The 25,032-nt window shown below is 52.9% G+C and overlaps 1 protein-coding gene across 3 annotated transcripts in view; it reads left to right on the top strand.

The window, feature by feature from the left end:
* Positions 1-25,032, top strand: part of ABR (ABR activator of RhoGEF and GTPase) — a 174,024-nt gene that overhangs the window by 91,203 nt on the left and 57,789 nt on the right. For 2 of the 3 annotated variants that reach the window (XM_045889562.3, XM_045889563.3), the window contains exons 3-5: positions 11,162-11,260; positions 18,332-18,517; positions 23,878-23,985. In XM_045889562.3, coding sequence (XP_045745518.1) covers positions 11,162-11,260; positions 18,332-18,517; positions 23,878-23,985 — 393 coding nt within the window. Of the gene's footprint in view, positions 1-2,233; positions 2,773-11,161; positions 11,261-18,331; positions 18,518-23,877; positions 23,986-25,032 lie in introns of those variants that run through there. The other variant, XM_045889564.3, reaches the window with a different exon arrangement.

Genomic DNA, 25,032 nt, shown 5'->3' with positions numbered 1-25,032 from the left:
TGGTGACAGGGAGTCAGTGGTGAGGACAGATTCTCTGCTCTAACAGAATGGCAGGAGCCCCATCTCAAACTCAAAGCTTGCACAGAGTTTTCTGGGGGGTTGGGGTAAACCATTTCCATTCTTCTCTATTTCCCTCCTCTCTCGTCAACCCTCCACCCAGCTTGGAGGCTCAGTCAGGGGTCCTGTTCTCAGTTGAGGTGCCCAGTGGAAAGGAGAGGCAATGACACCAGGTGGACCCAGGATGGTGCACAGTTGACCTTCCTTTGGAACTCATTTTTTTTTTTTAAGATTTTATTTATTTATCTGACAGAGACACAGCAAGAGAAGGAACACAAGCCGTGGGGAGTTGGAGAGGGAGAAGCAGGCTTCCTGCTGAGCAGGGAGCCCCATGCGGGGCTCGACCCCAGGATCCTGGGATCATGACCTGAGCTGAAGGCAGCCACTTAACAACTGAGCCACCCAGGAGCCCCTGGAACTCATTTCCAAAGAGTTTGAGTCCTCCCCGCTGTGGCCGTTACCACCTGACTGGGGATATGACGCGTGCCTAAGGAGGCTGGTGGTAGATACACACACTGATGGGCAGCTCAGACACTGCATCACCGAGAGCCACTCTGACTGGTCCTGGCAACTGTGTATTAGGGAAGAGAATTGTGAGCTAGAAGCATCAGGAAGATTTCAAGGGAATCCCTGGCTGGAGACATTGTTGAGGGGCTGGTCGGAGATTGAGGGGGTTGGCTTGAGTGGGGCTGAAGCTTCAGGGCTCACCACCCAGAGTCCTGAATTTCCACTTGATCTACCCAGGTGGTGGCCCTGATTGTTCAGGTCTACAAAGGGAAGTGGTGGGTTGCTAGTGGGTGACGCTGAATTGGTTTCCAAGATGCCAGTTCTGGTGAGGAAATGGGACAGAGGGGATATTCAGGGAAAACCACCACCCCCGCCCCCCAACAACTTCCCTCAAAGAAACAACCAGCTGCAAGAAGGCAGCAACCTTGTCTGTGGGCCTAATTCAGTTCACAGGTGTGTTTCATTCAGACTGCACCATGTTTCATTTTGTTATAATGTCATTGATCTGCCACTGTTTTTAAATGGAGAGAGATCAGCTAAGAATCCACATTGCCAACGTCTCTAGGACAATCTGAGATGGGGCAGCCTGAGATGGGGCAGCGTTGCCCCAGCAGCCATCAGCTGGAGCTGAGTGGTGGCTTTTTCCCTCCACCCGGTGCCTACCTGGCTCGCTTCCACTGATCTTACCTGCACCCTCGTGGCTGCTGGAGTCTGCAACCTTTGCCCTAGGTGTTGTGTGGTGGAAGAGCTTTTCCCAGGGGTTGCCCCTGACCTCCTCCCCGGGGAGAGTAAGAGCATGCCCCTCTCTGGCTGGGGCCTACACAGTCACAATGTGGACTTCTCTGTCTGGGTAGATTTGGCTTCTGCCGCCGATGAGGAAGCCAAGGGAAGCAGGCTGGGAGCAGGAAGGGCTGCTGGTGTTACTCGCACCCTCTGCCGTCGGGCGGGCTCCACTGGGCCGAGGCCCCTCTTGAGGCAAAAGAGCCCAAGGAGGTGGGAGTGCTCATCCCAGCAGCATCTGTGAGTAGGAGATGGGGCACCCGCGGCGTCCAAGGTGGGCCTGCTGCAGAGCCTGGCTGGCACTTTTTGGTTCTGTTGTGGTGAGGCGGCTGAGGCCTCGTTTGCACAAAGCCTTGTTCTCCCAGCCGCAGTGGTGATAGAAACTGTTTTCTCACCAGGCCCTGGCCTCCCCTGCGCAAAGGTGTCAGAACGTGAGGCAGAGATGAGAAGGGGGGCTCAGCTTGTGGCCATCCCAAGGTGACAGCGAGGTTTGCCCGGTCCTCCCGGAGGCCGTGCGGGCAGCTGCTCTCCGCTCCTCCCCCTGCCTGCTCGGGCTCTGGCGAGGGGCCGTAAATAAAGCCTGTCTCTGGGAAGCAGACCTCCCCCCGCGCCCGGCCCGTCTGCGGCCTCCTCGCCCCTCCTCCGCGCTCCAGAAGCCTCCGCCAGCCGCCGGCCGGTGACCGCAGAGAGGGAACGGCTCCACCTCGCAAGTCAAGTCGTGCATTTCCTGCGTATTAATAGCAAACGCGAGCCTCCGAGCCCAGAAAGGGCGGGATCTGTGGGGCCGGCGGCGGCGGCGGCGGGGCGGCGGGGCGGCCGGCCGGAGCTCGGGAGCGGCGGCCGGGGAGCGCGGGGCCCCGCCTGCGCCCGGGCCGGCACGCACGGCAGGAAGGGCTGCGGCGGCCGGCGGGGGCGCCTCCTCCTGCTCCGCCGGCGCGCCGCGCGGTCCCTCCAGTCACAGCCCTGCGCTCGCGGCGGCGGCGGCGGCGGCGGGGCGGCCGGAGCGCCGCTTCCCCACTCCCCGGCTGGGGACGCGCGCGAGGCGGCCCGCAGCCCCGGCGCGCGGGAGGGCCGGGAAGCGGCAGCAGGAAAAGGTTCATAATGGAGCCTTTCATCGGGAGCCGGTGGCCGGGTGCCAGGACTGACTCCGGGGAGGCCAGCATGCTGGTTTAGGCCTGCCCTGCACGCTCTTCCCCTCCCTGCCCGCCTGCCTCCCTCCGGGGCGGCGGCGGCAACGGCGGCGGCTGCTGCGTGGACCCCGCTTCCTGTTTGCCCTCCGCGCCTCTGGCTGCCATGGAAGAGGAAGAGGAGGCTATAGGCTTTTTGGACAAGGTTCTGGAGGATGAAGATGTGTTTCTCCTGGAGGAGTGCGAGCTGGGAAGCCCGACCAGCCCCGGCTCAGGGTCCCCCTTCTTGGTGGCGGTGAAGGTGGGAATGTGACACGCCCTGGATGCTTGTCGGGGGAGGGGCAGGGCGAGCCGCTCTGACTGCCCAAGCTGTGTGCGGGCAGAAATGGCTGGTTTGTGCACAAACCTCACGGCTGGGTGGAAGCACCGCGCTCCGGCCCGAGGGGCGGGCGCCTGCCTGCAAGGGGGTGCGAGGGGCCGAGCCCTCTGACAGCTGCTCCTGGGGGAGAGGGGCAGTGCCTGCCTCCTCCCCCTGGGCCAGTTGTCCTCCGCGCGAGTGGCTGCTGGTTTTCCCCGGGCCAGCTGTGCTGGGGGCTTTCTCTGGCAGTGACATGAGTCACCTGGTGGGCACGGCAGTGGTGTGAGCCTGCTGCCCCAGAGGAGCTGGCCGACTTGAAACCGGGAGGCCATAATTCAGTGTTTCCATGGCAACAGTAGGATAAGTGCACTTGGGAAGTTCGGGCCAAAGGGGCCACTCGCTTCCTCGCCAGGAGACTTCATCAGTCTGGCCTAAGGCGAGAGAACCTGGGGAGAGATTGGGAGCCAGAGGTCACTGAGCTTCCTTGAAGGAAAAGAATTGGATCAGCTGAAAAGGGGATGATAACAGTTGGCTTCCAGGCAGGAGCCAGGTGGGTAGGCACTTTTCCCAAGGTGGGCGTAGGCAAGAAGCATCTGCCGGGCCCCAGCCCACCCACTCTGGGGCTGTGAACCCTCTCCCCAGCAATGCGCCGGTCCTGTCATAGGAATTGCCTTGAAGGCGGAGCAGGAGTCTGTGCATCAATCCCCTTTCCTTCTCTTCGTCTCCTCCCCTGGGACCAGTGCTGTCCAGCCTTTCCTTCTTCCTTGCTTTCACGTCGTCGGCCCCCTCCTGAGAGCCCTAACCTCAGCCTTTTGCTCACCTCCTCTCTGTTCTGTGGCCAGAAGGGAAGGCCGGTGGGAATGTATGGCAGGGAGTTTGCAGACTGCAAGCCAGGCTGCCTAGCAGAGTGTCCATCTGTGCCCCCCTCCCTGCCGGGCCTGTCTGCACCCCAGAGGGCGTGGTGCACGGAGCATTGCTGTGGGCAGGAGGCTGCCACTGAGCCTCTCTGGCCTCTTGGTCCCTCCTGTAAGATGGGGATTGCAGCCCTGCCACACCCATGCTACAGTGTGGTTCCGAGGGCGAGCTAATGGAGGTGAAAAACAGACTACAGACCCACAGGAGATGGCTGATGTGCGGTGTCTGGGTGGAGCTCTAGCTGTGGGCCTGGGTGCGGAGGAGAGAGGAGATGTAATGGGAGGCCGGCGGTGGCTAGCATCCCACCCCTGGTTCTCTCATCTGGTGCTAGCTCAGACCACTGGGGTTAAGTCACATCTCCACTAAGCCTGCAGAGGTCCCTGTAGTTAGGGTCTGAGTAACCTCCCCACCAGGAACAGGATGGGGAAAGGTCTGGTAATGAACCAAGAGCACCGGCTGGGAGCTAAGTAGTGTGTGGGATGGGAGGTGTAGGGGTCCCTAATGGGCCTTCTCTGAGAACCCCTCCCCAGCAGAGATGGGGTCCTGTTCATATGCTGCCTTATGGATCCACCCTTACTCTAGACTCTGGCTTATACCTGGGTCTTAGCTCGTCTTTCAGTCTGCTCAGAACTCTAGACAATCTGCCTCCTCACTTATGTCCTATTTTCCTCCAGGGCAAGGACCATGTTGTAGTCACTGCTAAACACTGCACAGCTTGGGACGTGGCTGGTCTGCAGTGAATTTGTGGAGTGAGCGAGGCTCCGTGGAGCCTGCAAAGGGGGGTACCATGTTCCCGGCCTTGTTCTCCTACTCAGAGGTGTTCCAAGGAGGGAGCACACCAATGCCAAGGAGGCCCAGGCACACATCACACCTAAAAACCCTGATCCTCCCAGATCCCTGTGAGCGCCTAGGTGGAGTCTTCCCCTCTTTGCTGCCTTAGTTTTCCTGGACTTCTCTCAGCATGGGGGAAGGGGCCCTCTCTCTTGGCTATTACTTTACTTCAGGAGTACTTACCTTCAACAGTGGCTGTGTCCCTGAGCATGTGTCCTATAAATCAATCCTGCTTGCAGTGTAATTTCTGAGATGCTTCATCTTCCTGGGGGACAGTGTTGGCGAATTCCAGGCCCCTCGTCTCATTCTGAACACCTCCAGGATGACCTCACTCTCTACCAAGCTTGGTCAGCTGTAGAGGGAGCAGGCAAGCAGGGTGGCTGCAGAGGGGTGGGGAGGAACCTCATTGAGTCATTCAACAAACACTGTCAGGTTGTGTTCTAGTCAAAGCACTCTGCCTGGCACTGAGGAAGAGACAGGATGAACATGGCATGGTGGCATGGTCCTTTCTCACAAAGAGTTCACAGTTCAGGGCAAGGGGACAAGTGCACAGATAATAGGAATAGAACGAGAATGTCCTCAGGGTTCCGATAAACGGGTAAGAACTTCGGAGGAGAGACCACTTCTGTTTGGCTCAGAGCTGGACCTAGTGCACATGCGTATGAGCATGTGTGTGTATGCATGTGCGAGGTCAAGGGGCACTTCTGGAGGGTGCGTTCCTGTCCTGGATGGTCTTGGCAGTCTTGCACGATAGCCTCTTCTCAGCCGCTGGTGGGAATCCAAGGTAGTTCTCTCTTGGCTATTACTTTACTTCAGGAGTACTTACCTTCAACAGTGGCTGTGTCCCTGAGCATGTGTCCTATAAATCAATCCTGCTTGCAGTGTAATTTCTGAGATGCTTCATCTTCCTGGGGGACAGAGGTGGATAGGACAGTGGTTTCCTCCAGAGCTGGGGCTGGAGCTTGCTGTGTCTTTCAACCCAGACTTCCTTTTGAGGAGTTAATTCTCTATTAACTAATAATCACGTTAATACCGATAGCAACACCACCTCCTGGCCTTTAAGTGTTGTATGCTTTCCAAAAATCTTTCATACAATTCTATTTAAAGGTACGAAAGGCTGATTGCGGCCTTGCTATCTAAAAGCTGCTATTTAAAGGAACTCCTTTGTCAGTAATGAAAGTCCTTTTGTAATGCAGATTAGCCCATCAGGTGTTATTCTGTGCCAGTTTTTTTTTTTTAAACATTTTATTTATTTTTTATTTTTTTTTTTTAAGATTTTATTTATTTATTTGAGAGAGAGAACACATGAGAGGGGGGAGGGTCAGAGGGAGAAGCAGACTCCCCGCCGAGCAGGGAGCCCGATGTGGGACTCGAACCCGGGACTCCAGGATCATGACCTGAGCTGAAGGCAGTCGCTCAACCAACTGAGCCACCCAGGCGCCCCTCTGTGCCAGTTTTTAATGGATAGTCGGCAACGCCCACATTTGTTTCAACGGCCCCAGTGTCTTCGGCCCCCAGCATGTGGGGGCCGTGATGGCCACGCCTGTGTGCCCCCACCTGTGTCCGGGTGTTTCCTGGAGTGTGGGCCCTACTTAGGATGATTTGAGATGTGATGTGATTTTAGGTGGCATCTAGGTGTATTCTTCGCACTTTAATAGGTTTATATTTTAACGTGTATTAGGAAAAATATGACTTGTATATCTTATGATTTCAAATATAATGCTTGGGAGGCTGGGCTTTTTAAGAAGTCAGTTGTAAAGAACGATATTAAGTAGACAGTAGTGTAAGTGGTATGAATGACAGAACTGTAAAGGTGGGATATGAACACCTGGCCTTTGGAAACACTGCTGGACCTGCCTAAAGCCTCAGACAGCAGGGAGCCTGGAATACAGGGATCCAGCCTACGGGAGAGTGGGCTTTGCCCCCCCTCCAAATTCTGCTAAGGAAATAGCTGAAGGAGAGCTCCCCAGTACCTAGCGCTAGGACGAGGAGGAATGGCTGGATGTCTCCACGTTGTCTTGGCTCAGAGAGGGGCCACCTGTCCTGATGCTGATGCTTGGCATGGGCACAGCCCCTAGACCCGGTGGCATCTACTCTGCACAGATTCTGCCAGGTGCTCCCTGGAAAGTGGTGTGGCCCGTGAGCCGGGTGCAGATCCACTTGGCCGGAGGCTCTGAACAGCAGGTGGCCCTGCCCGTTCAGTCCTCGCTATTGTCTTGGAGGAGGTCACAGTTCCTGGACAGATCGTATCTTGGTTTGGCCTAGGCCCAAACCTTTAGAAGTGTTATATTTAGTCTCTGCACTCTGTAGATCAGGCCAGAGCTAGCTAACCTGACCTTGTAGGTACCGTCCCTATCAGAGGGGCTCTTGGATTTGGGGGCCTCGAGCTGACAGACTTTCAGCCTAGCAGATTGTGTGAACTTCTGGGAGTGAACCAGCCCGCAGGGGCTGCCATTTCATGAGCCCCACTTGGGGAGGAAGTGGAGACAGTCTGAGTGTCACTCAGAAGGTAGCTTCCCTGTGTTCGGGGACCGACAGGCAGTATGGCACAGACTGTGGGGGCCCTGAACTCTTCGGGGAACTGGCCCTGAGGATTCTTGCATGTGGGCACCACCTCTGGAGGGCTCTCTGGGGGCAGAGACTGTCTCTTTCGCCTTTTCTTTGTATTTGTATTCCCAGTGCCTGGCACATAGTGCTGAATGAAGGAATGAATGAATGTCCAGCCCTCGTGTTTTATGAAACAAGAATAGCCCCACAGGATTGAAGAAAAAATTGTGAATTTCCAGATAATTCTAAGCCAGGAACATGGGGGTATGAGGAAAGCAAAAAAAAAAAAAGAGAGAAAAAGGAAGAGGTTTTTGGTGGTAACTAAGAACAGGCCTCCTGTTGGTAACATGAGCAGAACTTAATTTCACATGCTTAAGCTCTCTACCACCTCCACCCCCATGCCAGCCAAAACTTCGGAGGGAGAGTAGCCCAGAGTGGGACTCTTGGGGGTGACTATTGACTTTTGGGGAGCTCTTTCAAGATTGGACCCTAAGGTGGGAGTTTCTTGAGGAGAGGTCTTGCTGAACTGGGCTGTCGCAGGGACTGTCATGGGCTCTGTGCTCACGCCAAGGTGGGGGACAGAGTGGCGGGAGCTGCGGTGACCAGGTCTTCGTCCCGGTCCTAGGCCAGCCAGCCCTCCACTTAAGCTCACAGTGTCCCTCAAGTGACTTCCTTTACAAGATGTTTGCCAGGCCCTCAGGTGAATCTTCTGTTGGCAGGGAACAGGAGGGGGGTGGGGTGCCATAGGGGCACACTGGCCCCCAGCATGGACGGCGAGTTCCCATTGGTCCAGCTGCTGCGACGTGCAGGGAGGCCGCCTCAGGTCTGACCAGGAGGGGCCGGGGCTGCGGCCCTGCTCCAGGCTCGGACCTTGTCCCTTGAAGGGTGTGCTTCCTGCCTGAAGGCCAACCGCTCCAGGCAGCTGGGAGTTTCCACTCTGTGCCTCAGGGGGTAATGACAACACCTTCCAGAGTGTGGGATGGTCGTGAGCTAATCCCTGGAAAGCTCTTAGAACAGCGCCTGGTGCCTGGTACGTGTGAAGCCGTTGATACAGAACTATCGTCCTTCCCTAAAGCTTAGTGTCCACGCTGGTTTCCTAATGCTGCTGAAACAAGTGACCACCCATTTCGTGGTTTAAAACACAGATTTATTCTCTTACACACAAGTCTTAAAGGGTCAGCAGGGCTGCATTCCTTCTGGAAGCTCTGGGGCGAGAATCCATTCCCAGGCCTTTTCCAGCTTCTAGAGGCTCCCTGTACTCCTTAGCCCATGGCCCCATCCTGGTCCTGAAAGCTAGCCAGTCTTGCAGTCTTTTTCCCTCCCCCTGCTCCCCTTCTCTGGTCACATTGCTTTTTCTGACTCTGATCCTCTTGCCACCCCTCATAAAGTCCCTTGTGATTAGATTACGTAATCCAGTGTCATCTCTCCATCAAAAAATCCTTAGCTCAATCATACCTGCAAAATCCCTTTTTCCATGTAAGGTGACGTATTGATAGGTTTGGGGCACTGGGATGTGTGACCCTGTTTTTCTATCACAGGGTCAGGTAACATTTCAGACACTTGGGGGGCAGCAGCCTCTGGCTGGCACAGATCCAATACCTGGGCTGCTGATGGAAGGCCAAGGATTCAGGCCCTCACCTGGGGAAGGGTGGGAAAGCTGTGGGAACACTGTGGGGCAGGTCATGCAGCTGGGGGAAAGCCACTCTTCTCTGGACTTCAGAAATTTCTGATAGCTTCATATACTCTCCCAGCCTGTGCTAAATTAAGAAAAGGTATGCATCTGGTGCCCAGAGAGGGTTCTGTGGTTCTACGTTAAGCACCGTTGCTTGAAAAAGAAAGTGAGAGCGAGGAAGTCATTAAAGCGGTGGGAGAGCCTGGAATCTGGTATTCAAGGACTAGGACGGAATCCCAGGTCGGCCACTTCCTGGCTTGTGTGACCCTGGGCTCGTCCCTTCGCTCTTCCAAGTGCTGTTTGCTTCCATTTGCATACAGGAGAAATACAGTACCCAGCCCAGTGAGGTAAAGGAGGGCTAAAGGCGCGTGAAAAGAACTTACAAGGCTTAGTAAATGTGGGGTGCCCACGTGCTAGGGGTATTGTGTGGTGCCGGCCTTCAGGGATGTGCAGAGGAGTGTGATGTCATTGCTTCAGAGGTGAGGCCCCCCCCCCCCCCCCGCCGAATCTCCGCCAGTTCACAAGAGAGCTCACCGCATCAAGCCGGAGGGTCTGTGCTGCAGAGAAGAGCCAGGGCGGGACAGGCATCTTGGGTAGCAGGAACCAAAGTGCAGAGGCCCCAACACTCCCAGCAGGTTGGGAAGACCCAGAGATCTGCCGGCTGCAGGGGAGGTGGGCAGGGGGAGGTCGGCACAGTCGGGAGAAGTGCTAGGAGCCAGCAAAGGTTATTTAAGCCAAGAATAAGCCAGACCCCATATCACAGTGCATCGTTATATGTTTATATTTCCTTGTTTTTTGTTTTTACTGTCTTTCCTCTAGATTATAAACCACATAAGAGTAGGGATTATTGTATGTTTGCTTCCCGGTGTATCTACAGAGTCTGGTGGGCATTTAGTAAATATTTGTTGAACAAATAAATAAATGAATGAATGATCTAATTGAATCCCCAAATAATCAGTTTTTGCAGTGTTGATATTTTTGTTTCTATTTTTTTAATTCCAGTATAGTTAACATAGTGTTCTATTAGTTTCAGGTGTACGATATAGTGATTCAACAATTGTCTACATTACTCAATCATGAAAAGTGTACTATCTTAATCCCCTTCGCCCACTGCACTCCCCCCACCCCCATCTCCCCTCTGGCCACTATCAGTTTGTTCTCTATAGTTAAGTGTCTGGTTTTTTGTTTGTCTCTTTCTCTTTGTTTTGTTTCCTAAATTCCACATACAAGTGAAATCATACGGTATTTGTCTTTCTCCAACTGACTTATTTCAGTTTGCTTTACACTCTCTAGATCCGTGCATGTCATTGGAAATGGCAAGGTTTTACAGTATTGATATTAAGTTCCTGATAGGCATCAGGTGTAAGGTGGTGTTCTCAGAAGGTTAACCTGGCTCTGGTGTGTGGTGTGAAGGGAGGAGAGAGAGGCGGAGGTCAGTTAGAAGAATCTGGGCTGCAGAGCCAAGGTCCACAGCAGAAGGGAGGGGTGGAACACAGTCCTTGTAAGAGATTAGCAAGATGGACTTTCAAGGCTAAATGGCGCATGATCGCCATAGAGGAGAAGAAATTCTGGAGTGGGGAGGAGGCCAGTTAGGATATGTGCCTTGCACAATGAGGCAGTTAGGAAATGGTGGGAGGACAGGGGTGAGGCTGAGGACCCCACAGCTAGCACCTTCTGTTGTGGGGTTGAGCCCTCGGGGACAGAAAGATATAGCCAGAGGTATAGCCAGAGTCCCCACAAGATGGGGCTCCCATGGCCACTTCATCTCATCCTCTCTATCCCTCTTCTCAGTTTATACTCCTCCAGGAACCTCTTCCAGCCCCTGTTGGGTCCTCCCATGTGACCATGCCCTGCCTCAGTCATGGCTGTGATTTCCCTTCTTTCTTCTTTTTTTTTTTAAGTAGGCTCCACACCCAGCGTGGAGCTCAACTCTGGGATTGAACTCACAACCCCAAGATCAAGATCTGAGCTAAAATCAGGAGTCCACTGCTTAAATGACTGAGCCACCCAGGCGTCCCTCTGATTTCCCTTGTCTATATTCCCCCATTAAACTTCCCCTACACGTGAGGCCAGGTCCTTTATTATCCTGCCCACTATTACAAGATGGAATAGATGGATGGGTGGACGACAAATAAGGAAATGTGGGAAAAAGAATGTGGGAGAGAAAGCAATATGTTAGCAGCAGAAATATGGGTGATTGTTTTTCCTTTTTTTATTCTGTATTTTCCAAATTATAATAAATATATTTGGCTTCTATTCCCTACAAAAGTGTTAATGAAAGAGGAAGAAAAAGGCAAGAAAACAGGTCACTCAGGATGTTAGCCTCCTTTCTCATGAACTGTTGGCTCTTGGTTTGCTTTCCTACAGGTGGAAGCAGGGAAAGGCCTGGAGATGAGGAAGCTGGTTCTCTCGGGGTTCCTGGCCAGCGAAGAGATCTACATTAACCAGCTGGAAGCCTTGCTGCTGGTGAGTATATACTCTCTGGCTTGCTGGTCAGTGTCACGCTCGAAAACTCCATTTGGAGTTGGAGAAGAAGGGGGACCTGGACCAGTCCTTCCCTGCGGGCAGAATCTGTACTGCTCTGCTGACCGTTTGCATTGGGCCGGGGTCATTGCCGGAAAGGGGCCAGTGCCTCTCAGCCCCAGCCCTCCATGAGCTGCCCTGGGAAAGGCGGGAGAAGCACAACCAGGTTGGAGATGGCGAACATTCCCATGGCCCATGACCATGCACAGGCTTTTTTAATCAGTGACAGTACTCTGTCCAGGTGGGAGTCCGGGTGGGGGCCCAGCCTCCGCCTCCACACTGTGCTCTGGGCAGTCTCTACCAGTCAATCAAGCTGAGTCCTCTCTGTCATTTCCTGGTCCCAGTCCTTCCCCCTCCCAGGAGTAGTGAGCCGTGGCCATCCCCAGGCCCCGTGGCAGGAAGTGTGAGGTGGAAGGGTTTCTGTGTTGTTTGAGAAACACCATAGCCATGGTGTTTCTGAGGCATTTAAGCATTAGACCAGCCCCAGCCCTTGGGGAAGGTGCCTCAGTTTCCTCCCAAGATGGAGGCATTGTGAGACTCAGACTGGGAGGGAAGTACTATTAATATTAGGCAGAAGTACGTAAGATGTAGAAGTAGATGTAGAATATTAGGCAGAAGATGTAAGGCGTTTTTGCCTTTGAAGAAAGTGCTCATTAGATGTGGCTAGATCTTATGCAGAGTAAGTAGGGAATGTAAAGTTCTTCCCCCTGGGTGTTTTGCAGCCTGAGACATGGGGAATAAGAAATGTAGATGTAGATGAGTAGAAACTCATCCTCACAGGAATTGTAAAGTACACATTTATGTACTTGCTGTGGTGTGAGATGTTGTCACCCAGGGTCCCAGAGACCTTGGCATTTATTACCCAAGGAATAACTATCTAAATGTGCAGATACTTCGGAGCACCCGGTGGCTCAGTGGGTTAAGCATCTGACTCTTGATTTCGACTCAGGTCATGATCTCAGGGTCGTGGGATCGAGCCTCACATCTGCTTGTCCCTTTCCCTCTGCTCCTCCCCCTGCTCACGCTCTCTCTTTCTCTCTCTCAAATAAGTAAATAAAAATCTTAAAAAAAAAAAAAAAAAGAAAGAAGAAAAAGAAAAGAAATGTGCAGATACTTTGTGACAGCCTGGGCTCAGTTTGTGGTAGATGTCACTGGGAGTTTATCGGTAGGCACAGCAATGTTTTTCAAGTGATGGACAGGGTGGCAGATAGGCGAGGACTGAAATCTGGGGCCAGAACTAGGGCGAGACCTGACCTGCCATTAATCATAGACTCATGGCTCTGTTTTTCATACCTGCATCTGAACCCATTAGTAAATTATGAAATCAACGTAGGTTGAACCGGCATTTTTTTATTAAATGAGAAAGAAAATAGCAGTGTGCATCACACATAGTAAGAATAAGTACTATTTCACCTAACTTTGGGTTTGTTGTCTGTATATGTGTATGTATACGTATGTACTGGGCCACATTCTTTCTCATGGGTACTGTCGTTTTGGAAAACCACTGGCTTTGGGCAAGCCATGAGTAACCTCCTTGAGCCTCATCTTCCTCATCTGAAGATGAGACTAATCCCATGACCTTCTCTGTCTTCTTCACGGGGTTGAGAGGATCAGGTGATCCTTTTGGGGACCCAGGCACTCAGATTAACTGAGGACAAGCAGAGGACCCATCAGACACATGTGAAGGACACCGCAGAAATGGTGAATTTGCCACAGCGAATGGAGGGGGCATCATTGTCATTACTAAAAGGATGCGCATTTGAGAGGAGTTGCAACAGAGGACCCAAACCGCCTGTCAGAATCCCTGCTTGACCGGTCTCGCTTGAGCCCTTCAGCGCGTTCATGAACCCTCGTGGCCCATTTTCTCCATCTGCAAACTGCGGGTCCTGATACTAGTACTCTGTTCATGGGGTTGTTGTGGGGACAAAATGAGTTTGTATGTGAAGCTCTTAGAACAGAGACTAAAGCATTAGCTGCTGCTCTTATTTTGACCAGTGCTGAGAGAGACGCAGGTTGGAGCCTATTTCTGTCAACACAGCCTTTCCCCGAAGGAAGGGGAGGCGCGTCCTCGGAGGAGGCCAGCCCCTCATAGATTCCAAGGTGCCTTCTCGTCAGTCATTGGGCCTAATGTGAGTTTCCGTGTGTCCGGGCAAAGATAACAGAAGTAGGGCCCAAGACACTGCCTTCCTGCCTCTCCTTCCTAACAGCTCAGGACTCAAAGGCAAAACCTGTGAGGCTGGGGCCACAGTCCTGAGGTCACCCAGGACACCTCCCTCTGCTCCCCCCGCCCCCAGCCTGTTCATTGCGGGCCCCTGATTGGTTCTTCCTTGAACAGAGGCAGGAGGAGGGAGGGGAGAGGCCAGCTGGGAGGCCTGGTCTGCGCTGGCGCTGTTGGGCCCCAGGAAGAGGGGGCAGGACCCTCCACAGCCACACCCTCAGATAATGAACCTCAGAGATAAGGAATCAAGCCTCCCCACCCCCCTCCTTGAGCTGGGAGCCCTCCCCTCACAGCTGCCTGGTTGCTAGAGCCCTTTGCTCTTTGGGGGGTGATCTGACCAAGGGGCCCTGGGGAAGAAAATCTCTCCCCTCCGTGGCCCACTCCCAGATCTCCTACTCATCCCCCCCCTCCCCGGCTCTGCTCCTACCATGTTTGTGTTAGACTGTTCTCACTTAACACTTCCTGATATGCAGGTGGCTGGGTGTGTGTGGTGTGTGTACCCAAGACTGTGCACGCACAGGCACAGCTGGAACCCACACAAGAGCCTCTGTTCCTGCCCCCTGGGTTGTTGGCTGGGGCAAGGTTTGGTAATATGGAAACCTCCGGGTTCCTGGTTGGCTCAGATTACAGAGTGGGCCGAAGTGGGGCATGGAGGAAGGGAGACAAACCCGAATGCGTGTCATTCTGCATCTCACCTACCACGGGGAATGTGGGAAGTGAGCTCAGGGGCTGCCTCTGGCCATTGCTACAGGACTTCCCATCGCTGGGCCCCACTGGCCCTCCTTTCTCAGCCTGTCATTCTGGCAGTTTGCTTTGGGGTTCTCAGGTTCCTTATCGCTAAAATAGGTTAATGATGCTTCCTTCCCTCCCTGGGTTTCGGGAGGAGGAGTAACTGAGGAGATACGTTAGCAGCCTCCAGGCCTTCTGGGATAAGAGGTGGAGGAAGTGGGCTGATTTCTTTCCCATTTCAAAAGCAGGTTGCTGGGGGACAGAGCCAACAGACGGCTCTGTGAAGTCCCACTATGAGTCAGAACCCACCTGGCCCTTCTTCCTGAGAAGCCCTTTGTGGGAAATGGAGAGCCAGGCTCGACCCCCAGGTCACTCAGTGATCCTCTTTTTTTTTTTTTTTTTTTTTTAAGAATCCATTTCTCCCCTGATGAAATGGAGAGCCAGGGGCTAGCCTTGCTTTCTGCAGCAGGATTCTGGGAGGAGGTAGAAGTATGCCAGCCCTTGGGCTGAAGAACAGTGTTGGATCCGAGCTCAGTGTTGAGTTGCTTTTGCCTTATAGCCATCCGGCCCTGAGGCCTGGATTCAGGGCTTCACCAGATAAAAGTAACTGCCTTCAAGGGTCTCTGGCCAGCTGGGGCTCACACACGCCCCCCACTTTCCCTTACCCCCAAGCAAAATCAGGGCTGAGACCAAAGGTCCCCAACCTTGTCCAGAGAACCCTCTGACAGCCCGAGTGCAGGCCCCATCCACGTGACCCGCTGCTGGTGAGCACCCATTTCTTCCTTTTTTGTAGACAGAGTGGGAAGTTGAGGAGGAAGCAGAGCAATTGGGTCTTGTCTTCACCTAGGTGGCCGATGAGTACTTCCCCAACAGCCTCTGAGAAGTCCTGACCCTTCATCTTCCCAGGGCTGTTCCCGCCCTAGGTACTTTATTCCCCTCTGCATGGGGATTGCACCCAGGCAGGAGCAAGGAGGAGAGGTTCTGGGACCCTGTGCTGACTTGTTCCTCTGCTGGCTCCGGGGCTGGGGTAGTGGGGGGGGAGGAAAAAAGGATAAACTAGGACAGCGATCTTGAGGAACAGCTCCGTATCCTTCACAGAATGTTGGGAGCCCTGAAGCTGAGTGGGGCCACCCACGTGGGGTTGGGAGAACAGTGTGCCCTTCCTCTGGCTCCTGGTTCCTTCTGTTTCCTGGCCTGGTGTGCTTACTCACACCCCACCCTCCACCTGCTCAGACCTTCCCAACCTTCGAGGCCCTGTTCCTGTCACTTCCTCTGTGAAGCCCCCTGAGCTGTACCAGCACAACCTTGGGACCACTTGGTTGGTATTTACAGCCCAAGATGGGTAATGCCCTATCTGGCTTTGTGCACTACATCATTTCATTTGCGTTGGTCCAGTTTACCCAAATGGATCATAATGTTCTCCAGAGCAAGGATCATGAGTCAGAAAAATAATCTCCTGAAAAGAGAATTGGCCCCCCATCACTCCCCTGCCTAAATCCCTTCAGGGAAAGCTGGGTCATTACAAGGGCTTAAAAGCGACATTCCTTCCCCCTGCCTGGTCTGGCCCCTGCCTGGTCCTCCAGCCCTGCCTTGGCCCCGCTCCTCCCCCTTGCCCCTTGCCCCTTGCCCCTTGCCCACTTTACCTGGGCTCCCTGGCTTTCTCCAGCTCCTCTCTCTCACCAAGCCCATGCCCACCTTGGGACCGGCGTTGAGGAATACTGTCCTCTGAGCCCCCAGGCTTCCATTTCACAGTAAATGTTCCCTTCTGGGAGAAGCTGTCCTTCCCCACCCTGGCTCAGGAGGTCTCCTTCTTATTATTTTCATTGCACTTAGGTGGAAATAATGTGTTTGACAGTTTCCTTGTGTTTTGTCTGTCTCGCCTACTGGATGGGAGGCTCCACAGGGCAGGGACTGGACGTGTGTGGTGAATCACTGAATACCTGGTCTGGCCTCAGATTAGGCACTTGGTACATTATTTGTGGGGCGAATAATAATAATGGTAGCAGCTAACATGATTGGCTGCCTTCTGGGTCCCAGGCACATACTTGATATTTTATATAAATATGGCTTTTGATCTTCCCATCAGTGTTCTTGAGAAGGTAATATTATCCCAGTTTTACAAATGAGGCTGCGGAGGCCCAGATGCTAAGTGACATGCCCACAGCTATTAAGTGGCAGAGCTGAGACTCAAACCCACACCTCTTGGCCTGCACCAAGGAAAACCTCATCCTACTGCCCTAGCAAAGCCTGGACGTTAGGGTTAGTTGGTTCCAGCACTAAGAGGGTCAGAAGGAGTGCTCTGCTTTTCCCTGCCTTTATCCTCACTTCTGGACTTTATAGAGCTGGGAGGACACAGGAGCTGGAAGTCAGAGTATCATCTGGGTATTTGAGTAGATGGACTTCCTCTTACGGACAGACGAGGCCCTGCCACCAGCAGAGAGGAGAGCAGGAAGCGTGGCTGGAAGTTGGCTGCTGTGGTGGCTTGAGCTGCTGGTCCTCTCTCAGACTGAGCCAGGGATATAACTCTGGCCTCTGTTAATGTCACTGTTCCATCCAGTCCAGTACCGAGTCACCCATTATCGGCTAGAATGCTTCTCTGGCTGGAACCAATCCCATGAGGTAATGAGGGTCAGCTCTAGTGAGTCCACACCTGCCCCCATGACTTCTCCTGGCTGTTCCTGGGTTTCCAGAGTGACTCAGACTAAGTCAAAGGCCTCTTTCCACACAGCCCTTCAGCTAGAGGAAGAACATTAACCATGTCTGACTCAGGCTTCTCTCTTCTGCGTAAATGTGCCTGCCCGTCCCACACTTTCTCTAAGTGGCAGGTGTCCAGACCCTGTCCACTGAAGGGCCTCTAGAGGGCAGTCTAGGCATCTTCGGGGGGCTTTGGGGCTGAGGGAAGGCCAGTCAAGGAAGAGTTCCTCATCTTTTGACATCAGGATGTTTTTTTGCTTCAACTATGAATTTTAATAGCTTTTTTCCCCCTGATTATAAAATTAAGATTTACTCATTTTAGGTGATTTAGAAAATACAGAAAATCACACTGAAGAAAATGCACCCAGGTCCCATTCTCCTACAGTCTCCTACAATCCTGTTGGGCATTAAGAGGACAACTGCAGGGGCACCTGGGTGGCTCAGTTGGTTAAGCAACTGCCTTTGGCTCAGGTCATGATCCTGGAGTCCCAGGATCGAGTCCCGCATCGGGCTCCCTGCTTGGCAGGGAGTCTACTTCTCCCTCTGACCCTCCTCCCTCTCTTGCTCTCTGTCTCTCATTCTCTCACTCTCAAATAAATAAATAAAATCTTAAAAAAAAAAAAAGATTTAAAAAAAAAGAGGACAACTGCAGCTCCCCGCCAGCGTTAGGGAGTGGTCCTGAGTTACTGCTTGTCACTGCATCCACTCCACCTGCAGCCCCTGGAGCATCTTGGTGGAGATAAGCTCAGTGAGAAAGAGCACTGTGATTGACTAGTAATGTCTGCTGTGGGTGCAGGAGGTAGGACGGTGGCATCCGTGCCGCCTGCTCGCTCTCCCTATACTGGGATGGGAACTTGAAATGTCATTGTAGCTGAGATTGGTCTTGAGTTTCTTTGAGGCTCTGCCGCCAAATCCTAGAATCATGTTCTGTTTCTTGGAAGGAAATAGCTTAGGGCTCGAGTTCCCAGTCAACCCTTCCTTCCACGGACGTGTGACAAGAGAGCTCGTAACTAAGGACATGAGGCCACCATGGAAGAAAGGCATGGATCCTGTTAAACCAATAAGCGGACCCAGTACAGGCTGGGGGCCAGGGACCCCTTGGGCGACACAGGCGTGGGGGCAACGTGTCCTGGCATTAACCCATGGGCCTGGGAGGGCGGCCGGACCAGGCCCTGGGTGTCAGGGTCCCCCTCCTTGCAGTAGGGCATGGCTCGTTGGAGCCTATGACAGCAGCAACTCGATGCAAACCACACTTCAGGTGCCCTGCCCTCCATGGCCTTGTCTGGGCACCACTCCAGCCGCGGGAAGGGCGAATCAGTGGCCCATCTGGTTTCTTGCCCCTCACCTTCTCTTTTCTCCTTCCTGGTTCCCAGCCCATGAAACCCCTGAAGGCCACAGCCACCACCTCCCAGCCCGTGCTCACCATCCAACAGATCGAGACCATCTTCTACAAGATCCAGGACATCTACGAGATCCACAAGGAGTTCTATGACAACCTCTGCCCCAAGGTGCAGCAGTGGGACAGCCAGGTCACCATGGGCCACCTCTTCCAGAAGCTGGTGAGTCTTCCGTCGACGGACGGTCCTTATCCGGTGCCTCCGTGGAGCTGGTGGTGTTGGGAGACGTCCAGGCATCCCCAGCCTTCTTGGCCTCCTTGAAGGCCTGGGTCATTTCTGAGTCCTGGGGGAAAGCCTGGGCCTCTGCTCTGTGGGGCCCTAGGCCTAGCTCTGAGACTGTCTCTGGCTGTGTCCCCTGGAGGACCCCCTAGGTCAGACCCATGGCGCCCCCAACTCCACTCTTCCCTGATCTTTCCCTGCCCATAACTTCTGCCAGCCCAGGAGGCAGCAAGGAGACTGCCGGTCCGTGGTCTTTGTTCTCTGGGTGTGGATGGTGGTGGGCAGGGAGCAGCCCCTCTCCTTTAGCTCCTCTGCAGTGGTGGGACTGGTTGAATGGACAGGCCTGTACTTTCCTTACACTGGAGAAAACTCTTGCTTGGATACTCACTCCTAGGCCCTCAAGCTCACAGCATGTTCAGAACTGAACTTATTGTCTTGGAAGTTCTTTGCTCTTCTTCCTGCCTCTGTGTCTGTGGGTGCTGCCACCGTCCCAACCCCCGTCCATCCATGACTCCCTTGGACTAGTCCTTGGCACCTCCCCTGCCCCACCCCCTTCCCCATCCCCACTTCCAGAGGATGCTCACTGCTGTCTACCTCTCCCCGCCGCCTCTGGTGCCTTCACCTCAGGAGTGGCTTCTACCTCCAGGCCCTCATCCCCATCAGCCCCCGACCTCTACCTAGCAGCAGAAGAGAGTTATCCGAACCCTTGACCAGACCTTGCTTGTCCCCTACTTAAATCCCTTCAGTGGCTCCCCCTTGCCTGTTGGATAAATGCCAGGAATGGCTTATGAGACCTTTTGCATGCTGGCCTCTGTCCAGGCCTCTGGCTGCCTCTAGCTACTGCTTCCCCTGTCCTTGTGCTTCCTGACCCTGAACTTTCTATTCTCAGTTCATGGAGCAGACACTCTTGACCTCTCTGTTCTTGCAGCTCTGGCTGCCTGAAATGTCCTTCCCCAACTGCTTCCAGTTTAGAAGTGACTTCCTTGGAGAAGCCTTCCCCCAACCTTCAAATGCAGCCCCTATGCTTATCCCCTCAGTGAACCCAGTAACCTCCTGTGTCCCTAAAACCATAAGCTCTGGGAGAACAGACTGTATTTTCTTCATCAGTAGACCCCAGAACCAGCCCCGCAGTCAATACATGAACGAACGAACGAATGAACGAACGCACCATGACCTTGACCACTGTGACTAGGGAGAAATTGGAAGGCATTGAGGGGGACATCACAGGGCCTGAGGTCTGTGTCCCAAGAGGCCAGCAGTGTTGTAGGGACAAATATAGCTTCTAGAGCCACAGCTGACTTTGGGGTTTTTGTTTGTTTGTTTTTTAAGATTTATTTATTTATTTGAGAGAGAGAGAGAGAGATGGAGCGCACACACGGAGGTGGGGAGGGGCAGAGGGAGAGGGAGAGAGACTCCCAAGTAGACTCTGCGCCGAGTGCGGAGCCCGATGTGGGGCTTAAAGCGGGGCTCCCATCTCACAACCCTGAGATCATGACCTGAGCCAAAAGCAAGAGTCAGACACTTAACCGACTGCGCCATCCAGGCGCCCCGGCCACAGCTGACTGAATCCTGGCTCTGCCACAGATTAAACCTGTGACTTTGGGCACAACCTCTCTGTGACTCAGCTTCCTCATCTGTAAAAAAAGAGGATAATAATAGTAGTTACCTCATTGAACTGTTGTGAGGACTATGTGAGTTAATACCTGGAAAGTGCTTGGAATCGGGCCCAGAACAGAGTCATTTAGTAAATACTCAATAGTCAGCCATTAGCATTACTGTTATTTCCATCACTACTGCCACGATCGTCGTCGTTGTTGCTGTGGTTAGCAAGAGGCACCCCAGAAGGTGGTATTGCAGGGGAACCCCACGCTCCTGGGTCCAGCAGCCCCGGAGTACCTGCCCCAGTTCAGGGACCGTGCATACCCAGTCATCACTCCCGGCCTGGTCCCAGGAGCCTGAGCTGATCAGCCCTCGGGAGGGCATAAGGGAGCAAACCAGAGGCGGGGGTGGGGCGCATAGGCCAGAGCACAGTGGATTTTTCCACTGGCTGTCCAGTTTATCTTGGTCACTCGGACCCTGCTGTCACCAGGGTCCCCCATTCAGCTACGCAGGCCCCGGGTCGTGAATTTGCTACCTCCCTTCCCTCCCCCCAGCAGCGTGAACTGCTACCCGCAGCCCCTGGAACTGCAGGCCTAGGAGGGCCGGGGAGGAGCCTAGGCGGTCCAGGCATCTGGAGGTAGTTTATTTTCAGCTGGTCTCCATTACTGAGGGAAGGGAATTAGCATCTCTGCTATTTGTTTTATGAGATCACCCCAGTGCCAGGCTGCTGTTTTCCAAGCAACCTCCACTTGGCAGTTAATGGCCGTGGCAGGCCGGGCCTCAGGCTCTACAGATGGGGCTACGCCGCGGAGATGGCAGCGCCTGGGATGGTCAGTGACCCTGTGCACGGGCCTTCTGCAGAGGTGGCTCCTGCGCTGACTCCCCTCCTGCTACCCCCTTGGGCCGTGGGATGGGAGATAGTGTTCCAACCTGGGCAGCCAGCCCTTATGTTCTTATGCGAAAGGGGGACAAGGAGAGCACATCCCCAGAAGAAGAAAAGCAATGATTTTTATTTTGGTTTAGGAAGCAACTGTCTAGCACCTCCCCTGTAGCTTGGGACACCGGGGGGCCAGTACTCCCCCTGGAAAAGCAATTGAATTCATCCCTTCCTGCACTTCCCCCCAGATTTTTCATCTTTGCCAAGTCTGGCCCATCTGGGGCTGAGATCTGCACAGCTCTGGCCTTGGCTTTTCTGCAAGCATCCCAGTTCTCATTTTCCTCTCTGGCCTTCCTGGCCCCCCACCTGCCACCTTCCTGCCTGCCATCTTCCACCTGCCCCACCTCTTTGGGATCTGGAGGAGCACAAGGATTCTGCAAAAAGCAGAGTGGTCCAGGGTGGGTCTCACGGGCAGCCTGCTTTCCCCAGCACTGTGGTGGAATCCCCGGAGGAAGCCCAATAGCAGCTGAACCTCCTTTGCTGCTTCATTGCAAAATATTTAAACCAGAAATTCTAGAGAATACATGTAGCAAACAACTGTGCCCTCCTCTCCCGGAATTAAGGGTTGTTAAGTTCTGAAGATAGAAAGACTTTTTAATCAAGAAACAAAGCATTATAGATGAAGTCTCTCTCCCTTCCCTGTGCCCTTCTGCTTAGCCCGGAAGCAGCTACTGGAATGAATTTGGTGTGTTGCCTTCTTGGGCTGCAGTTTGTATTTTTATTATGTATCTGTATCTTTTTATGGCATTACATGTACTTTTTAAATGTATGTATTTTATGTATTTTGCAATTCGATCAACATTTGCTTAGGAACTGGTCAGTATTACTACTCATAGATCTCGTTCATTCATTTAACTGTGTGAGTATGAATTCCCCTCTTTGTGAGCATCTGTTACCAGTCTTTCCACAGGAGGAAGAGTGAAGCAGTGAATTCCCTTGCTCACATCTCCTTGGGTACATACATATGCAAGTTTCTCTAGAGAAGTGCTTCCAGCAGAACTATAATGTGAGCCACATATATAATTTTAAATTTTCTAGTAGCCTTATACTTAAAAGTAAAAATAAGTACATGAAATTAATTTTAGAAATGTATTTTTATTTTTTATTTTATTTATTTTATTTATTTTTTTTTTTTAGAGAGAGAGCGCAAGAGGGGGTAGGGTTAGAGGGAGAAGCAGACTCCCGCCGAGCAGGGAGCCCGATGTGGGACTCGATCCCGGGACTCCAGGATCATGACCTGAGCCGAAGGCAGTCACTTAACCAACTGAGCCACCCAGGCGCCCTAGAAATGTATTTCTAAAAAATGTGTATTTAGCCCAAGAGATCCAAAATGCTGTCATTTCAACACGTAATCAATATTTAAAAATTAATAAGATAATTTACATTCTCTTTTACATACTAAGCCCTTGAAATCCAGTGTGTATTTATACTTAGAGCACAACTCGGGGTGCCTGGGTGCTGAGTCGGTTAAGCGTCCAACTTTTGATTTCGGCTCAGGTCATGATTTTGGGGTTGTGAGATTGAGCCCTGTGTCCGGCTCCGAGCTGGGCGTGGAGACTGCTTAAGAGTCTCTCTTTCCCTTTCCCTCTCCCTCTGCCCCATCTCCCTCTCTAAAGCGCACGCGTGCGCGCGCACACACACACACACACACACACACACACACACACACACCACCCCCACCCCCCCATCGCAATTTGGACTAGCCACATTTCAGGTGCTCACCTGCCACAGGTAGTGATTGACTCCTGAACGGGACCCCAGAGCTCTGGGGTTTGTATGTAGAAGTGGATTTGCTAAGGAGTAGGCCAAGCTGTGCATATTTTCGGCTTTATCACTTATTGACAAATTACTGTCCAAATAACAGGCCTCACATCCCCGTAAGCGGTCTATAAAAGCTCTAATTTCCCCTGCATTCTTGCCAACCCTTGATATCATTAGACTTTTAAATTTGGGCCAGATTGATGGGGATGAAATAGTATCTCACTGTGCTTTTAATTCACATTTCCACCCTTTACTCTCTCAAGAGGAAATGCATATGCAAAGCACAGGAAGACTTTCCATAAATATTTGAGGAATTAAATTTGGGTTAGGTTCAGAGCGACATGTAAATGTGTACTGAGGCAGGTAGGGTCTCTGGCTCCTTAAGAGGCTGAGGATGAGGGGACAGGAACTGAGAGAGGCCAAGGGAAGTGGGGACTGCACCTCTTTTTTAAGTAATCTGTACACCCAGCGTGGGGCTCGAGCCCACAACCCCGAGATCGAGAGTCGCATGCTCCACTGCCTGAACCAGCCAGGTGCCCCCGGGACTGCACCTTTAAATGCTGTGCCTTACACTCAGCACGGGGAGTGGGGTACTGAGCAGGCCACGTGTGCCCTCCCTGCTCCAGCTAAGTCCAGGATGTGAAAGACGTGTGAGGCCTTAAGGGGCTTCAAACCCTGGGAGACCTTTATGATGCTAAATAAAGCCAAATGCTGTTGAATTTCTAGCGTGCCAACAAAGGCCCTGCCCCCCTGCTCCCCCCAACCCCCAGTACCCTCTTGTTAACCTTATTGGCTGAGCTGGTTTCCATGGAAACTGTCAAGTTCAAAGGGATACTGTAGTATGTTCATCCTGCCTTTCCCCTCTGTTCCAGCGTAGCCCTTTGGAGCAAAGTTAGAGGTTCCAAGTGCTAAGGGAGCTCCAGGTGCCCTGCTTACGCTTTCATCCATTCATTAATCCTCTCTCCCATCCCACTGCCCTCCCTTCTCTCTCCTCTTCTCCCTGCAGGCCAGCCAGCTTGGCGTGTACAAAGCGTTTGTGGATAACTACAAAGTCGCTCTGGAGACAGCTGAGAAGTGCAGCCAATCCAATAACCAGTTCCAGAAGATCTCTGAGGTGGGCAGCTCCCTGCACAGCCCCTGCCTTCCAGCCTCCAGGCCTGTTGCCGGTTAGGGAAATGGTTCCCCTGAGGGTAACAACCTAGACTGACATTTGCTTTCTCACACTTGATATTTTCCCTCTTTTTTTTTTTTTTTTAAAGATTTTATTTATTTATTTGAGACAGAGAGAATGAGAGACAGAGAGCATGAGAGGGAGGAGGGTCAGAGGGAGAAGCAGACTCCCCGCCGAGCAGGGAGCCTGATGCGGGACTCGATCCCAGGACTCCAGGACCATGACCCGAGCCGAAGGCAGTCGCCCAACCAACTGAGCCACCCAGGCGCCCCTTGATATTTTCCCTCTTAATATAAGAATAACAATGTGTTTGATTTTGTTATTCTATTTAGGTTATTCTGTATTAGAACAGAGGAGACAAAAAAGAAAAAAAGCAGTATTCTCACACACTGTGGTGACCTTGAGCCAGTCACTTCCCTTCTCGTGGCCTTATATCCTCTTCTGTCAAGTGGGGTATCTGGATTCTTCAGCTCACCCCCAGCTTGCTTGATAAGAACCACCAGGGGCACTGTTTAAAATGCAGATCTCCAGACACCTTCCTTGGAGCTTTAATTCAGAGAGTTTGGGGTGGGACCCAGGAGTTTATATTTTTAACAACCTTCCCGGGTGATTTTTATGATCAGAAAGATTGGAAGAGGTCTGGACTAGGTGGTCGTTTAAGATCCTTACAATTGCACGACGGAGAGAGGACCAGGGCCGTTTGGGAGAAGCAGCCCTACACTCTCTGGCTGGAAGCTTGCCTGTCCCTGCTGGTGCAGCCAAGCCTTCCTCCCCGTGCTCCTCTGCAGGGCAAAGCTGTGTCATTGGCTGCCATTGCCTCTTCAGGAAGTGGCAGGGAGGAGCTCTAATCTCCTCCAGGAGCACAGCCCAGCCTCCGTCCTGGCCGAAAGCATCTCCGTGAGCTCCCCAAGCTGCTGGCCTTGGCAGTCACAGACCCAGCTCCAAGCTTGGGGCAAGAGAACCTCTGGTTCCAGGGCAGGGAGGGCTCCT

The sequence above is a fragment of the Mirounga angustirostris genome, unplaced genomic scaffold, assembly GCF_029215605.1.
Source record: "Mirounga angustirostris isolate CCGP_5_RB_7025 unplaced genomic scaffold, mMirAng1.0.hap1 SCAF_17, whole genome shotgun sequence".
Classification (NCBI taxonomy): domain Eukaryota; kingdom Metazoa; phylum Chordata; class Mammalia; order Carnivora; family Phocidae; genus Mirounga; species Mirounga angustirostris.
Note: the sequence above shows the minus strand (reverse complement) of the source record. Positions and strands in the feature narration are given on the sequence as shown.